This window comes from Salmo salar, chromosome ssa16 (assembly GCF_905237065.1).
Source record: "Salmo salar chromosome ssa16, Ssal_v3.1, whole genome shotgun sequence".
Classification (NCBI taxonomy): domain Eukaryota; kingdom Metazoa; phylum Chordata; class Actinopteri; order Salmoniformes; family Salmonidae; genus Salmo; species Salmo salar.
In genome coordinates, this window is record NC_059457.1 from 5,653,078 (window position 1) to 5,670,944 (window position 17,867).

General features: G+C 44.1%; 1 protein-coding gene across 2 annotated transcripts in view; it reads right to left on the bottom strand.

Moving 5' to 3' along the window:
* LOC106573091 (prickle-like protein 1) overlaps positions 1–17,867 on the bottom strand; it is a 47,500-nt gene that overhangs the window by 2,929 nt on the left and 26,704 nt on the right. For both annotated transcript variants that reach the window (XM_014147784.2, XM_014147785.2), the window contains exons 2-6: positions 7,523–7,720; positions 5,542–5,655; positions 4,171–4,308; positions 557–760; positions 181–367 (exon numbers count right to left, since the gene is read on the bottom strand). In XM_014147784.2, coding sequence (XP_014003259.1) covers positions 181–367; positions 557–760; positions 4,171–4,308; positions 5,542–5,655; positions 7,523–7,702 — 823 coding nt within the window. In that variant the 5' untranslated portion in view covers positions 7,703–7,720. The remainder of the gene's footprint in view (positions 1–180; positions 368–556; positions 761–4,170; positions 4,309–5,541; positions 5,656–7,522; positions 7,721–17,867) is intronic.

Below are 17,867 nucleotides of genomic sequence, written 5' to 3' on the forward strand. Positions count from 1 at the left end.
TTATACTGGCTGAGAATAATGACATGTTACCTTATTTGGATCTTTTGCATTGGATGACTAACACTCTCTCACTGCCTAAAAAACATTGTCTAACACTTTACTATTTCAGTTTATTGTAGTTTCTGGCATTTCTTTTACAATGGCAGAAGCAGTGGTCTGTCTGCAGTGGTCAGGGCTTACCGATGTGTTCTCTGCAGGCCTCGCAGTACTCAGCGAAGAGCGAGCCGAAGCAGCCGCAGCAATATGGCCGCCCATCCTTCATGATATAACGCTGTCCCCCCAGCACCGTCTCACACTCGAAACAGGAGAAGTGCTTCATGTGCCAATGACGCCCCTCCGCCTCTGTGCACTCATCAGAAAAGATAACCTGAAGACAGACACATAAACAAATAGTTTGAGAAGTGCGTGGCTTGGTTTGGTCTAGCGGTTATTGCTGTTTCCTTCAGAGAACATATGCCAGTGTTGGTGTGAGTTCAATTCCGACCCAGCGTGGTTTTAGGAACAATGCTTGGTGTGTGCCACAATGGCTCTTCACACCCACACACAAACGTCTCACCTCGTCGCAGGCTGAGCATCGGGGTTTGAGCAGTTCAGCATGGTGTCGGCCACAGTGGATCTTTCCGTCCTGGTAGAAGTAGATGAGGTCCACCAGCAGTTCGCTACACATGGAGCACGCAAAGCATGCTGGGTGCCAGACCAACCCAGGACCCGCTCTGGAGGCAAACACCGCCATCTCTCCACCGTTGACGCTCTCCCCACACTGTAATGAAAACAACAACACGGACGGGAACAGAGTTTCACTCTCAAACTAGAGATTGTATACTGTAGTATTTTACTAAGCTCATAATATTTATACATTCATTTTAGTTTAGAATTAATCGGTATACAGTACCAGTCAAACGTTTGGACACACCTACTCATTCAAGGGTTTTTCTTAATTTGTACTATTTGTTACATTGTAGAATAATAGTGATGAAATAACACGTATGGACTCATGTAGTAACCAAAAAAGTGTTAAACAAATCAAAATATAGTTTGTATTTGAGATTCTTCAAAGTAGCCACCCTTTGTCTTGATGACAGCTTTCCACACTCTTGGCATTCTCTGAACCAGCTTTATGAGGTAGTCACCTGGAATGCATTTCAATTAACAGGTGTGCCTTTTTAAAAGTAAATTTGTGGAATTTCTTTCCTTCTTAATGCGTTTGAGCCAATCAGTTGTGTTATGACAAGGTAGGGGTGGTATTCAGAAGATAGCCCTATTTGGTAAAAGACCAAGTCCATATGACAAGAACAGTTTAAATAAGCAAAGAGAAACAACAGTCCATCATTACTTTAAGACATTCTGGAAAATGTCAAGAACTTTGAAAGTTTCTTTAAGTACAGTTGCAAAAACCATCAAGCCCTATGATGAAACTGGCTCTCATGAGGGCCGCCACAGGAAAGGAAGACCCAGAGTTACCTCTGCTGCAGAGGATAAGTTCATTAGAGTTACCAGCCTCAGAAATTGCAGCCCAAATAAATGCTTCACAGAGTTCAAGTAACAGACACATCTCAACATCAACTCTTCAGAGGAGACTGTGTGAATCAGGTCTTCATGGTCAAATTGCTGCAAAGAAACCACTAAAGGACAACAATAATAAGAAGAGACTTGTTTGGGCCAAGAAACACAAGCAATGGACATTAGACCGGTGGAAATCTGTCCTTTGGTCGGATCAGTCCAAATTTGAGATTTTTGGTTCCAACCGCTGTGTCTTTGTGAGATGCAGAGTAGGTGAACGGATGATCTCCGCATGTGTGGTTCCCACCATGAAGCATGGAGAAGGTGGTGTGATGGTGCTTTGCTGGTGTCACTGTCTGTGATTTATTTAGAATTCAAGGCACACTTAACCAGCATGGCTACCACAGCATTCTGCAGCGATACACCATCCCATCTGGTGTGGGCTTCGTGGGACTATCATTTGTTTTTCAACAGGACAATGACCCAACACACCTCCAGGATGTGTAAGGGCTATTTGACCAAGAAGAGTGATGGAGTGCTGCATCAGATGACCTGGTCTCCACAATCACCCAACCTCAACCCAATTGAGATGGTTTGGGTTAAGTCGGACCGCAGAGTGAAGGAAAAGCAGCCAACAAGTGCTCAGCATATGTGGGAACTCATTCAAGACTGTTGGAAAAGCATTCCAGGTGAAGCTGGTTGAGAGAATGCCAAGAGTGGGCAAAGCTGTCATCAAGGCAAAGGGTGGCTACTTCTGAACAATCTCAATAATATTAAATTTGTTTTACACTTTTTTTGTGACTACACAATTCCATATGTGTTACTTCCTAGTTTTGATGTCTTCACTATTATTGTTCAATGTAGAAAATAGTCAAAATAAAGAAAACCCCTTGAATGAGTAGGTGTGTCCAAACGTTTGACTGGTACTGTACATTTAATTAAAATGACCATTCAAGACCAGTAAAATGTGCATATTGTATTTTTAAATGTCAAAGTACTGACATTTTGAAAACATGAATTCCATTACTAGTTCAATGTGTGGTTGACTGCCACATGTCCTCATTTATGGCTAAATGGCCTGCTTATGTAACCTCCAGTCTGGAGTGTGTACCTGTGGCCTATCCTTTCTATCCTATCCTACAGCATTGCCTCTACCCTGGATGCTAACTAGGGTGCAGTGTTGGGGAGTAGTGAACTACATTTAGTTCAACTAGTCATTTCATTTATATTTTGCAGTAGCTTGGTGGTAGTGTTTTCAGTAGTCAATTCCTTTTTTTTGTTGCCATGTAGCAGTGTAGCTAACTACTGGAACTACAGACTACTTATTTTACAAAAAGGAAATATGGTTGAAGGCAAGAAATGTCTTTCTTTTCCAGCATCATATCTGCATAATTCTATTTTTTTTTGTGTTTAATAGGCTAAATTACACATTCTATTAACATTTAACTCTAGAGTGATCTGTTCTTGCAATTTGAAGTCTATGATATTTCTGATTTAGATATGATCATTTATCACAAAGTAGTTGTGGATGTACCTTTTCAAAGTAACTTTAAGTAAAATATATTTTTCTTAAGGCTTAGCTTTAGTGTAGCTTAACCAATTCCAGTGTGAAGAAATTGGTAGCTTGCTAAACTATACAGTATTTTCAGAGTAGCTTCACTAAGTCCCCATGCCCTACTGGGGAGAAAGGGGGGGTTGAGAGACGTGGCCAATTCCCTTCCATCTGTGTTGAGACCCCGTCAGTACAGAACATGGCATCTGGTGTTATTATGGGAATTATGACCGTGAGGCTAACTGTGGTCCACTCTGGTCCCACTGCGGTCAGGTTGTCAGGCTCTTGTTTGTTTGTCTCTGTATGCCATGTGGGGACACACAGGCCTTGCTTTTAACATACACACACTCTCTCTCTTTCTCGCTCTCACACACACAGTACTCACACATCGCATAAGCTAAAGCAGGCAGTGAGCAAGCATCAGCGCTGATGAGAAAACAGCCTTTATCTTGGAGTGGAGTGAGTGATGTTGACTGGAGGGAGAGCCACCAGAGAGCTGTGTTTTGACAAGAGGGCTCCCGAGTGGCACAGCGGTCTAAGGCACTGCATCTCAGTGCAAGAGGCATCACTACAGTCCCTGGTTCAAATCCAGGCTGTATCACATCCGGCTCTGATTGGGAGTCCCATAGGGTGGCGCACAATTGGCCCAGCGTCGGCCGGGGTAGGCCGTCATTGTAAATAAGAATTTGTTCTTCACTGACTTGCCTAGTTAAATAAAAGTTACATTTAAAGAAATTAAATAAAAATGATGGTCAACCCCAGGCTGCTCAGGACCCATTGTAAATTCACTAAATAAAACACTGAATGTGGTGCGAGCACAGCAGAGTGCAGTACAGTCTGCCAACCTTCTAACGACTCTCCAAACCACTGAGAGGCTTTTTAGATTGTAGACTGCATGGCTGAAAATCCAGCATATGTTTAGGGATCTCTGGCATGGCATGGTTAACATGGAGCTTCTTGTCTGTGTTTTAGCCTTATATTCACAATGGGATAAACAAAAAGGCGACATCTCTCTGTAGTCTGTTTCTCAATAGTATACATAAGTTACTTGAGTAATGCGGATCAGTGTGTCCTGTTAGGGACTGAGGTAAGGTGAGAGAGGCAGAGCGGGGACGTACATGTTCGCAGACGCTGTGTAGCAGGGCCCGGGGCAGCAGTTTGAGGGAGCCCCTCCCCAGCGCCTCCTTCTTCCTCTGGACACTGAACATGTGGAGCTCCTTCTTCTCCTCCTCACTGAGAGACTGGCAGTAGCGCACCTGGCGGGAGGGAGGGAGAGAGATAGAAGGAACAGTCAAACACAGGATAAGTGGACTTTTATTGTACAACACAAACAGAACAAAGAGTGACAACCAACATGAGGGAGTGGAGTCGACGTCAAACTAGGAGGAAATAGGTATTTTAGTGTTTTACTAAAACACACACAGATCAGTCCTTCAATCATCATAAGACGGAGAGCGAGTTGAGCTGCATAGCAGGGCATGTTCAACAAAGCCATCTCTTTCCCTCCTCTTGCCCTTCCACCTCCGTCATCCCCACTCCAAAACCTCCACCCTAAACCTAAGCCTGGCTTAGCTCTGACTGAGAACTATTTTATTTTTTAACACTCCCTTTTTGATGTCTCCCTCCTAAACCGCTAACAAGGGAAAGCAGACATTAACAGTTTACACAAACAAGGGTTGTGTTTAGAGTGAAATCACGAGAGGGCGAGCAACAAAGAGACACAGGGTAGGCAGCTCAGGCAGTGATGCCACTGTTAGTGGTGGTGGCATAAAGAAAGACTCTTTCTCTTTCAGCAGCGTCCCCCGTCCCACAGTTCTGTCCCCATAATGCCTCGCTGTCCCACAGTTCTGTCCCCATAAAGACCACAGCTATGACAGGGATCCTGCTAGTGGGGGCTCCCAGCAAACATCATCAAATCTTTATGTCAAAAGACGTATTGTGCCCACGCCATTTCAGTCTGTGACCCAGCGTGGGACCAAGGGACTAAAAACTCTGACGCTGGCAACGTGAATGTCTTGTCCTCCCACGCATGACCAGAATGGCGTGGAGCTATAGGTGACAGGGATGGAGTGAATTCCATTTCAACTCAGTCAACTGGAAGTCAAATAAAATGTTGTTGATGCTTGGAGAATTGGACTTGAAGTTTATTTCTAGTCTGAATTTAAATGGAATTGCCACCAACCGTGGTAGGTAGTAAGGTGGTCTTAAACAGAGGTTAACTAAAAGGCAGTGAAGGACAAGGGTCGGACACAGCTCTTCAAACAACATTGAGTCCAAAAAAGGGGATGGGAGGGATGGATTTGGGGGAAATGGGTGCTGTCCTTCTGTGAGACCTGCCCTGTTACGATGCCTTTAATGAGAGGTCTCACTGGGATGCATTTTATGACGCATACATAAACACACACAGAGTATAGACACACACAGTTTATGAACTACACACACCCATGCATGCACATACACACACAAACTCTTTGGGGTCTATCTCTTACCTCATTGTCATGTGGAGGCAGTTGATACAGGAGTTGTTTGATTCTGAACTTCTCTCCGGGACTGTTAACATAAGGGACCTTGTCCTCAGGCAGACAGGAGAAATACAGCTGGACCTGGACCATAGACATCAAAAGAGAGATGTTTAGAGACAGGAACAAATTCATTTTTCTTTTAGTATGTGTATTTGATCCAAGCGAGAATTGAACCTTGGCGTTGGTAGCGCCATGCTTCCACCTACCACACAAACAAATTAGCCCGGAGGGTTACCTATACTGTGAAGTAACATGAAAGTCAAATGTTCTTGGTTAAGAACATGAAAACAGTCCTGACCTTTTTCTAGTTCCCTGTTGAAAGAAGAGCACCTTCACAAATTTCTCTTAACCTATTTCACTGACCCAGATAGATATTATTCAGTACATTAGGAATAATAATATACCTACCCAGACTGTCCCTGGATAATGGGCTGCGTGCATGTATGTGCGTGCGTTTGTGTATCCCTACTCTAAAAGTTAGCACATCGCGGGCTCCTTTCTTGTGAGACAGACAGACTTGTCAAGCACCACCCCAAAGCCACTTAGAGACAGGATGTGTATATTTTTATTTACACACTCGGGCATGGAAAAGTCTGCTAGTGATTAGTAGAGATCTGGCAGATCAGATGCTGGAGAAGGCCTTTAGTCGTGGACCAGGCCCCCATTGCTCACCCCGTCCTGCTGGTTGCTGGCAACACCAGGCTCAGCTTGGAGCGGGCATCGCCACGGCTGCCTTTTACAGGCCTGTCACAAACAGAGTCCACTTGTGTTATGTGGCACTCTCCCAAGTACCGGGGAGGCCTCCTTCCCTTCCTTCTCTCATCTGTCTCTCTCACTCTCTCCCTCCCTTCCCTTACTCCCCTCACTCTATCCCCCTCTCCCTCCCTTTAAAAAGCACACGTGGAAGCAATGAAGGGTGATCGGGGGAGAGAAAGGGGAGAGAAGGGACCGAATCAACAGGGAGACCCTGCCTCTAAAGCCTCCCCTTTGTGTGTAAATGCATGGGTTAACTGTAATGCCTTTACAGCAGCTATTCTGTGGAACGGCCCTGTAGTGCACATTATGGGGTGATCACTACAGTGGAGAAACACACAGCCCTGGAAGAAGGGCGTCTTGTCAGTGTACTGTTCTGAAACCCCTGGCCTGGGGAGGTGGATATAGGGGGCAATAGAGCAGCAGGAAGCCCCCTCTAAACAGGAGACAAGAACATCCCACCTTTTTATCTGTTGTCTGTAATGACCCTTCCTCGTAAAGTAGCCTTCAGTGGTGGTCAACGGCCCCGAGGGGCAAAGTAGTAACCAGCCCAGTGGCCCCAAGGGTCAAAGTGCCACGGTGACAGTTAAACAGTTAAAGACAGGCAGCTTTGTCCTGCTTCAGGTTGACAAGCCCTCCCGCTGCACTGCCCACCACCCCAAAAACCTGAGGAGGCCTGGTAATTTACCTAATGGAGTTATGACAAGGAGAATAATGACAGAGAAAGCTACTGTGGTATTTTTCAGCTCCTTTCTAAACAAGCGAATCTGCTTCTGGGCCTTTTGTGCAGGTAGCCTAGTGGTTAGAGCGTTGGACTAGTAACCGAAAGGTTGCAAGATCGAATCCCCGAGCTGACAAGGTACAAATCTGTCGTTCTGCCCCTGAACAAGGCAGTTAACCCACTGTTCCCTGGTAGGCCGTCATTGAAAATAAGAATTTGTTCTTAACTGACTTGCCTAGTTAAATAAAGGTCAAATAAAATTTTAATAAAAAGTTGGTAAGAGCATGACATTAGAAACGGCAAGGTCGTGGGTTCAATTCCCACAAGTAATCATCACATACTGCCTTGTGTCATTTTGTGGAACAGGGGAACAGCGGTTGTATTGCATATGTGACATATTAGTGGCATATAGTGTTGAATTTAAGGGGCATGCATTAGAAATGGGGGTGCTGTGTAGATTTTGGCGCGTCTCACCTGTTCTGGTCTGAGGCCGGGCGGTACCCAGGCGTACTCCTCCAGGGCACATCCGGAGTCGTCGTCTGACGTGGAGCTCCTCTGGAAGCCATAGTTCAGTCGACTTTTGACCTTCTGCTCCATCACAGCCCGTGGGCCCCGAACCCCAACCTGGTAACCACACGCACTCTCCAGGTTCATCACACACCACGCCTTCTACTGCAGAGAGAAAGAAGGAGAGAGGAAGAGAGAGGGATGTGTTACTTCAGGGGCGAAAGTATAAGCTTTTCACACTACTGAGTCCAACCGAGCCGAGCCAAACCAAGCTGTACTGATATGGACTGGTGACCCATCCACTATAGTGACCCCCCCCCTATCGTTCCAGGAATCTCAGTCTCAGCAGTCACTGAGTCACTATACCACCACTTTCATGTGGGATGTATTCCCCGAAAGGCGCTGAGGGGATCTGGGTAACACTTAAGTTCTTCTGGTGACGATTTGCCTTTACGATTCCCAATCACAATGGTACTCTTTTTGCCATTGTGGCAGTGTTTCATCATGATGGATCCCCCTCATGTGGCTTGGGTCGAAAACCATTATAAAACTCCCCCAGTTTGCAAGTTCATTTTATGAGGTGATGTCTTGACTTGTTGTGAGACCTTTACAGACTGCTTGTATTACAGTACCTGAATTCTACATCGACTTCAACAATGGACTGCACATTCCACCTTCATACTGCAATTACTTTTCCTTTCAGCACAGACGTCAGAGCAAAACCAGGCCGAGCAGACTCACACTTTAAAATCTCACCTTATCACCTTATCTGTACAGCACATACTTCAGAGACAGATGAGTTATACACTGAGTGTAAAAAACATTAAGAACCCCTGCTCTTTCCGTGACATAGTCTGACCAGGTGAATCGATGTGAAAGCTATGATCCCTTATTGATGGCACTTGTTAAATCCACTTCAATCAGTGTAGATGAAGGGGAAGTGACCGGTTAAAGAATGATTTTAAAGCCTTGAGACAATTGAGACATGGATTGTGTATGTGTGCCACTCAGAGGGTGAACAGGCAAGACCACAGATATACAGTCATGGCCAAAAGTTTTGAGAATGACACAAATATTAATTTCCACAAGGTTTGCTGCTTCAGTGTCTTTAGATATTTTTTGTCAGATGTTACTATGTAATACTGAAGTATAATTACAAGCATTCTATAAGTGTCAAAGGCTTTTATTGACAATTACATGAAGTTGATGCAAAGAGTCAATATTTGCAGTGTTGACCCTTCTTTTTCAAGACCTCTGCAATCCGCCCTGGCATGCTGTCAATTAACTTCTGGGCCACATCCTGACTGATGGCAGCCCATTCTTGCATAATCAAAGCTTGGAGTTTGTCAGAATTTGTGGGGTTTTTGTTTGTCCACCCGCCTCTTGAGGATTGGCCACAAGTTCTCAATGGGATTAAGGTCTGGGGAGTTTCCTGGCCATGGACCCAAAATATTGATGTTTTGTTCCCCGAGCCACTTAGTTATCACTTTTGCCTTATGGCAAGGTGCTCCATCATGCTGGAAAAGGCATTGTTCGTCACCAAACTGTTCCTGGATGGTTGGGAAAAGTTGCTCTCGGAGGATGTGTTGGTACCATTCTTTATTCATGGCTGTGTTCTTAGGCAAAATTGTGAGTGAGCCCACTCCCCTGGCTGAGAAGCAACCCCACACATGAATGGTCTCAGGATGCTTTACTGTTGGCATGACACAGGACTGATGGTAGCGCTCACCTTGTCTTCTGCGAACAAGCTTTTTTTCCCGGATGCCCCAAACAATCCGAAAGGGGATTCATCAGAGAAAATGACTTTACCCCAGTCCTCAGCTGTCCAATCCCTGTACCTATTGTAGAATATCAGTCTGTCCCTGATGTTTTTCCTGGAGAGAAGTGGCTTCTTTGCTGCCCTTCTTGCACCAGGCCATCCTCCAAAAGTCTTCGCCTCACTGTGCGTGCAGATGCACTCACACCAGCCTGCTGCCATTCCTGAGCAAGCTCTGTCCTTTAAGTGCCTTTTGGCAAACTCCAAGCGGGCTGTCATGTGTCTTTTACTGAGGAGTGGCTTCTGTCTGGCCACTCTACCATAACGGCCTGATTTGTGGAGTGCTGGAAGATTCTCCCATCTCCACAGAGGAACTCTGGAGCAATGTCAAAGTGACCATCGGGTTCTTGGTCACCTCCCTGACCAAGGCCCTTCTCCCCTTATTGCTTAGTTTGGCCGGGCGGCTAGCTCTAGGAAGAGTCTTGGTGTTTCTAATCTTCTTCCATTTAAGCATGATGGAGGCCACTGTGTTCTTGGGGATCTTCAATGCTGCAGAAAGTTTTGGTACCCTACACCCGATCTGTGCCTCGACCAAATCCTGTCTCGGAGCTCTACGGACCATTCCTTCAAGCTCATGGCTTGGTTTTTGCTCTGACTTGCACTGTCATCTGTGGGACCCTATATAGACAGGTGTGTGCCTTTCCAAATCATGTCCAATCAATTGAATTTACCACAGGTGGGCTGCAATCAAGTTGTAGAAACATCTGGATGATGATCAATGGAAACAGGACGCACCTGAGCTCAATTTCGAGTCTCATTGCAAAGGGTCTGAATATTTATGTAAATAAGGTATTTCTTTTTTTTTATTAGCAAACATTTCTAAAAACTTGTTTTCGCATTGTCATTATGGGGTATTGTGTGAAGATTGATGATGGTCATTTTTTTTTTAAATTTAATCAGTTTTAGAATAATAACGTAACAAAATGTGGAAAAAGTCAAGGGGCCTGAATACTTTCGGAATGTACTGTAAGTGCCTTCCACCACCCAAAGGACAGGGAAGCATTGGAGTCAACATGGGCCAGCATCCCTGTGGAATGCTTTTGACACCTTGTAGAGTCCATACCATGACGAATTGAGGATGTTCTGAGGGCAAAAAAAAGGAAGGATGCAACTCAATATTAGGAAGGCGTTCTTAATGTTTTGTACACTCAGTGTAGCTCATTATGACGCTGTCTCTATATGATTGAGGGTAACATATATAAGGCTAAAGCAATGGTTGCATCCCAAATGGCACCCTACAGTATATAGTGTAGTACTTTTAACCAGAGCTCTATGTTTAAAAGTAGTGCACTATATGGGGAATATTCTCTACAGCTGAAGAATGGCGCTGGAGGGAATAGTGGCAGTTTTACGGGCTCCTGACCAATTGTTCTATTTTGTGTATTTTTTCATGCTGATCTCAACTTTTTTGTACGTAATGTTTCCGCCAACGTTTCCTATGACCGAAAGAGCTTCTGGAGTCTCGAGGTTCATCTTGTGGACCATGTTATTTACCAAAATACTTACCATTTTTATTTTTACCACCACAAACCGATGCTAAGACCGCACTCAACAAGCTGTATAGGGCCAAAAGCAAACAAGAAAATGCTCACCTAGAGGCAGTGCTCCTAGTGGCCAGTGACTTTAATGCAGGAAAACTAAAATCAGTTTTACCCAATTTCTATCAGCATGTCTCCTCCTTATTCCTGCTTACAAGCAATAACTCAAACAGGATGTACCAGTACCAAATGACTGAAGCGGTCAGATGAAGCAGATGCTAAGCTACAGGACTGTTTCGCTAGCACCGACTGGAATATGTTTCCGGGATTCATCCGATGGCATTAAGGCACATCAGTCACCGGCTTCATTAATAAGTGCATTGCATCCCCGCTTGGTATGGCAACTTCTTGGCATTCGACCGCAAGGCGTTACAGAGGGTAGTGCGTAAAGCCAAGTACATCACTGGGGCCGAGCTCACTGCCATCCAGGACCTCTATACCAGGCGGTGTCAGAGGAAGGCCCTAAAAACGCTTCATTCTGCTACCGCACGGCAAGCGGTACCGATGCACCACGTCTGGAACCAACAGGACCCTCAACAGCTTCAACCCCCAAGCCATAAGACTACTAAATAGTTTGTCCGGGTAGCTATTGGTTAACTATTTAACAATCTGCATTGACACTTTTTTGCACTAACTCTTTTAACTCATCACATACGCTGCTGCTACTGTCTATTATCTATCCTGTTGCCTAGTCACTTTATCCCTACCTATATGTAAATATCTACCTCGATTACCTCGTACCACTGCACAATGACTCTACTGGTAACCTGTGTATATGGCCAAGTTATCGTTCCTCATTGTGTATTTACTCCTTGTGTTATTGTTTTTCTATTATTTCTCAGTTTTTCCTCTCTGCATTGTTGGGAAGGGCCCGTAAGTAAGCATTTCACTGGTAGCCTCACCGGTTGTTTACAAAGCATGTGACAAATCAAATGTGATCTCTCTATATGAGGCTAATATATTGGATGTAAGATCTCAAGATAAAGGGTTCCTCACTGTAGCTCTGTATAAACAACAGTACCCTGGCCTTAGTATGCACAAATCCCTGTGGATCCCAGAGCCATATGGGGAATGTCCAAATTCCCCTGCTCTTTGCCCCTCTCTCTCCTTTTTCTTTCCTTCCCTCGCTTCTTCTTCTCCTCGGCTGTTTGTTTTTCAACCTGCCACAGCGAGAGAGGGAAGAGGGTGTCTGTCTGTCTCTCTGATCATCCTTTATTCTTTGGAATGGATATAGGGAAGAGACAGAGGGGACTCGGGGGAGGCCAGGGCGAGGAAGAGAGGGATGGATGGATGGAAAGATGGGGACGACAGAAGAGTGGACCCTGACACGGAGAGATAGAAATAGGGCAGATGGATCAAAGAATGACTCGCCGCAACGCTGACCCACCACACGCACGCAAGCGTGCACACGCATGCACAAACACACCCACACCCACCCACACAGCTGACCGGCCACACAGGAGAGCAGTGTGTGTCTAGGGAGATAAATTGAGAAGTGGAAAAGCAAGGGGACTACTCTGTCTTGTCACTGAAATCACTGAGCTGAGGCAGCTGAAGGTTTCAGGGCCTCCTCAGTTTTTTGCGTGTAGCCTACTGTTGTGTCTTTGACTACATTTCAAGAGAGCAATGACAAAACAGCTTTGACATACAAGACAGTTTTGCTCTGTAAGGATGGAAGGAAAACACATTCATTAGGCATACAACATTCAAGTAGCAGTAGTACAGTTCTACCAATACTACTACTGCTGCAGCGGCGGCGACTACAACTACTACATACTATACAAATGCTACTCTGAGCTGTACAAGTCATGCTGAAAGGCCTTGTATGACATACAGGCATGGAGTAAATTAATAGGCAGTTGTGGCCATTTCTCAAAGGAAGGGCCACAGCTCTACAGCTCTGACTGAGACTCCACAGCCCTCCCCAGCCAGTGGTCAGCACACCCCACTTGTACCCCTGCTTCCACCCCCCACAGCTAGGCAGGCACACAGGGTTGGGGAGGACTGTGGGGACACAGCTGAGAAAACCAGCCACACTTGACTGGTGCCTTTGAAGAAGTCAGGCGTGACAGTAGTGGGCCAGAATTCACTCTCTCAATTAAATTAAATTAAATTCAAGGGCTTTAATGGCAAGGGCTTTAATGGCAATGTTAACATATGTTTCATATGTTAACATTGCCAAAGCAAGTGAAGTAGATAATAAATAAAAGTGAAATAAACAAAAAGGAACCGTAAACATTACACTCACAGAAGTTCCAAAAGAATAAAGACATTTCAAATGTCATATTATGTCTATATACAGTCTCTCTCTCTCTCCCCGTTTTTCTATTTCTCTCTCTCTCTCTCTCTCTCTCTCCCCCCCGTTTTTCTATTTCTCTCTCTCTCCCTCTCTCTCTCTCTCTCTCTCCCCCCGTTTTTCTATTTCTCTCTCTCTCCCTCTCTCTCTCTCTCCGTTTTTCTATTTCTCTCTCTCCATTTTCTATTTCTCTCTGTCTCTCTCTCCGTTTTTCTATTTCTCTCTCTCTCTCCGTTTTTCTATCTCTCTCTCTGTTTTTCTATTTCTCTCCGTTTTTCTATTTCTCTCTCTCCTCGTTTTTCTATTTCTCTCTCTCTGTTTTTCTATTTCTCTCTCTGTCTCTCCGTTTTTCTATTTCTCTCTCTCTCCGTTTTTCTATTTCTCTCTCTCCGTTTTTCTATTTCTCTCTCTCTCCCTTTTTCTATTGCTCTCCCCGTTTTTCTATTTCTCTCTCTCTCCATTTTCTATTTCTCTCTGTCTCTCTATGTTTTCTATTTCTCTCTCTCGCTCCGTTTTTCTATTTCTCTCTCTCCATTTTTCTATTTCTCTCTCTCTCCATTTTTCTATTTCTCTCTCTCTCCATTTTTCTATTTCTCTCTCTCCCCATTTTTCTATTTCTCTCTCTCCCCATTTTTCTATTTCTCTCTCTCCCCGTTTTTCTATTTCTCTCTCTTTCTCTCCATTTTTCTATTTCTCTCTCTCCCCGTTTTTCTATTTCTCTCTCTCTCTCCGTTTTTCTATTTCTCTCTCTCTCTCTCTTCGTTTTTCTATTTCTCTCTCTCTCTCCATTTTTCTATTTCTCTCTCTCCCCGTTTTTCTATTTCTCTCTCTCCCCGTTTTTCTATTTCCCTCTCTCCCCGTTTTTCTATTTCTCTCTCCCCCCGTTTTTCTATTTCTCTCTCCCCGTTTTTCTATCTCTCTCTCTCCCCCCGTTTTTCTATTTCTCTCTCTCTCTCTCTCTCTCTCCGTTTTTCTATTTCTCTCTCTCTCCATTTTCTATTTCTCTCTGTCTCTCTCTATGTTTTCTATTTCTCTCTCTCGCTCCGTTTTTCTATTTCTCTCTCTCTCCATTTTTCTATTTCTCTCTCTCTCCATTTTTCTATTTCTCTCTCTCTCCATTTTTCTATTTCTCTCTCTCCCCATTTTTCTATTTCTCTCTCTCCCCATTTTTCTATTTCTCTCTCTCCCCGTTTTTCTATTTCTCTCTCTTTCTCTCCGTTTTTCTATTTCTCTCTCTCTCTCTCTTCGTTTTTCTATTTCTCTCTCTCTCTCCGTTTTTCTATTTCTCTCTCTCTCTCCATTTTTCTATTTCTCTCTCTCTCTCCATTTTTCTATTTCTCTCTCTCCCCGTTTTTCTATTTCTCTCTCTTTCTCTCCGTTTTTCTATTTCTCTCTCTCTCTCTCTTCGTTTTTCTATTTCTCTCTCTCTCTCCGTTTTTCTATTTCTCTCTCTCTCTCCATTTTTCTATTTCTCTCTCTCTCTCCATTTTTCTATTTCTCTCTCTCCCCGTTTTTCTATTTCTCTCTCTCCCCGTTTTTCTATTTCCCTCTCTCCCCGTTTTTCTATTTCTCTCTCCCCCCGTTTTTCTATTTCTCTCTCCCCGTTTTTCTATTTCTCTCTCTCTCTCTCTTTCTCCGTTTTTCTATTTCTTTCTCTATCTATCTCTCTCTCTGTTTTTCAATTCAATTCAATTCAATTTGCTTTATTGGCATGACGTAACAATATACATATTGCCAAAGCTTATTTTGGATATTTACAATATAAAAAATAAATAAAAAATGAGAATAAAAAATTGTCAACGGGACAACAGTAACAACAATAACCAAGGGTCAAAATAACCATACATTCAACAATAACAATAATCATACAGTAGAGGACATGTGCAGGTTTATTGGTCTGTCAGACACTGTCCCTCAACTTATGGCATGCAGCAATGTAGTGCGCTGCCAACACACAGCTCTCTGCGTCCTCCCCCAACAGGACGGGTAGCCTATCCTCATCAGAGAGGTCTTTGAAACCTTGAATAAGGGTTTCAAATTTGGGGAAATGACACTCTCTAATTGTTTTATATTTTTGACATTTTTGTCAGGAAATGCAGCTCCGTCTCAGGTTCTGCTGTGGTGCAGTGGTTGCACAGCCATTTCTCAACTGGGAGCCAGGTTTTCCTGTGTCTAGCCTTCTCAATGGCAAGGCTGTGCTCACTGAGCCTGTACTTTGTCAAGGTTTTTCTAAGGTTTTGATCAGTAACCATGGTCAAATATTTAGCCATAGTGTACTGTCGATTTAGGGCCAGATAGCACTGCATTTTGCTTTGTGTTTGTGCTTGTGTTTCCCAATAAGCAATGTAGTTTTGTTTTGACTGTGTTGTAATTTGGTTTATTCTGATTGATTGGATGTTCTGGTCCTGAGGCTTCAGTGTGTTAGTAGAACAGGTTTGTGAACTCAGCCCCAGGACCAGCTGGATGAGGGGACTCTTTTCTTTGCTCAGCTCTTGGCATTGCAGGGCTTGGTAATGATATGAGAGGGGGTCACTGTATTTTAGATGTTTCCAAAACTGAATTGCTCTTTTTTGAGTTTTTATTATTAGTGGATAATGGCCTAATTCTGCCCTGCATGCATTGTTTGTAGTTTTCCTCTGGACACGTAGGAGAATCTTACAGAACTCTGCATGTAGGGTTTCAATGGGGTGTTTGTCCCATTTGATGAAATCTTGTTTTGCAAGTGGACCCCACACCTCGCTGCCATAAAGTGCAATTGGTTCAATGACATATTCAATTAGTTTTAGCCAAATTTTAATAGGTATTTCAATTTGAATTTGCTTTTTAATGGCGTAGAATGCCCTGCGTGCTTTCTCTCTCAGTTCATTCACTGCCTCATTAAGGTGTCCAGTTGAGCTTATTTTTAAACCTAAGTAATTGTAGTGTGTACAGTACTCTATATATATTGTACCAATTGAGAACTTTGGTCTAATTCCCTGAGATCTGGATCTTCTCTGGAAAATCATTATTTTAGTCTTTTTGGGGTTTACTGCCAGGGCCCAGGTCTGGCAGTACTGCTCTAGCAGGTCCAGGCTCTGCTGTAGGCCAGGTGCTGTGGGTGACAGCAGGCATAGGTCATCTGCGAAGAGTAGGCATTTAACTTCTGAATTGTGGAGACTAACACCAGGGGCTGAGGATTTTTCTAGAATAGTGGCCAATTCGTTAATGTAAATATTGAAGAGTGCAGGGCTCAGATTGCAACCCTGACGAAGGCCCCGCCCCTGGTTAAAGAAATCTGTTCTTTTCTTACCAATTTTAATGCTGCACGTATTGCCAGTATACATTGATTTAATTATGTCATATGTTTTACCCCCTACACCACTTTCAATAACATTGTAGAACAGTCCTGTATGCCAAATAGAATCAAATGCTTTTTGGAAGTCGATAAAGCAAGCGTATATTTTGGTATTATCTTGGTGGACATGTTTATCTATCAGGGTGTGTAAGGTGTAAATATGATCAGTTGTGCGATGTTTTGGTATACATTTTTCTATTTCTCTCTCTCTCTCTCTCTGTTTTTCTATTTCTTTCTCTATCTCTCTCTGTTTTTCTATTTCTCTCTCTCTCTCTCCGTTTTTCTATTTCTCTCTCTCTCTCTCCATTTTTCTATTTCTCTCTCTCTCTCTCCATTTTTCTATTTCTCTCTCTCTCTCCATTTTTCTATTTCTCTCTCTCTCTCTCTCTCTCTCTCTCTCCGTTTTTCTATTTCTCTCTCTCTCTCTCAGAATGGCATATATGCATGGATGCCTGAGTGTGGTTCTCACTCACACACGCACACAAAGACAAATATGCAAGCAGCCAGGCAAGCGGTCACACACACCCCTCCACTGACAAGAGGCCAAACTGTTTAAGTGTCAGCTGTATGCCCTGCGTCCTGTTTCTCGTTTAGTTACGACTCTCTTTGAGATAGCAGCAGCAGAACACACACACACACACACACACACACACACACACACACACACACACACACACACACACACACACACACACACACACAGAGAGCAGCACAGTCCGCATGCCTAGTGCCTGGACCTCCTGAGGAATGAGTGATTAACTGCCCAGCACAGGGCAGGCAGGCAGACAGCCAGACAGGCAGCTACCAAACAGCTATTCATACCCACAGAACAGCACTCCACTTAAGGACAGCCTGCCTGCCTGAACACCCTTCCTCCCAATAACCCATATCTCACTCATGCCAACACCTGGCATGCCTGCCCTCCACAAGGCTGCTCACACACAACAAGACACACAGTGCATCCACTCAGACACGAGCATGATGGATTACGCCTGTAGAAGTGGATGCTTCAGCGTTGTACCATGATGCATGTCTGCATTGTGCTAGGAGGTGTCAAGTCAGGCAGATGGGGTTGGTACGATAGACACCTCCCACTTAAAACACCTTGCGGAGCAGCTTCAGCATTCAACAATAGAGCCTTTCATAGTGAATCAACTGTGGTAGGCATGTTCCATCAAGAGCCTGGTTATCTCTACTGTCTCTCTTTCTGTGTCTCTCTCTCTCTCTCTCTCTCCCCCCCCCCTTCTCTCCTGAAGATGATCTCTGTTATCTCTGCTGCATTCACAGTGGTTGGCGTCTTTCAAACCAAGATAACTTGTCTTCAGTCA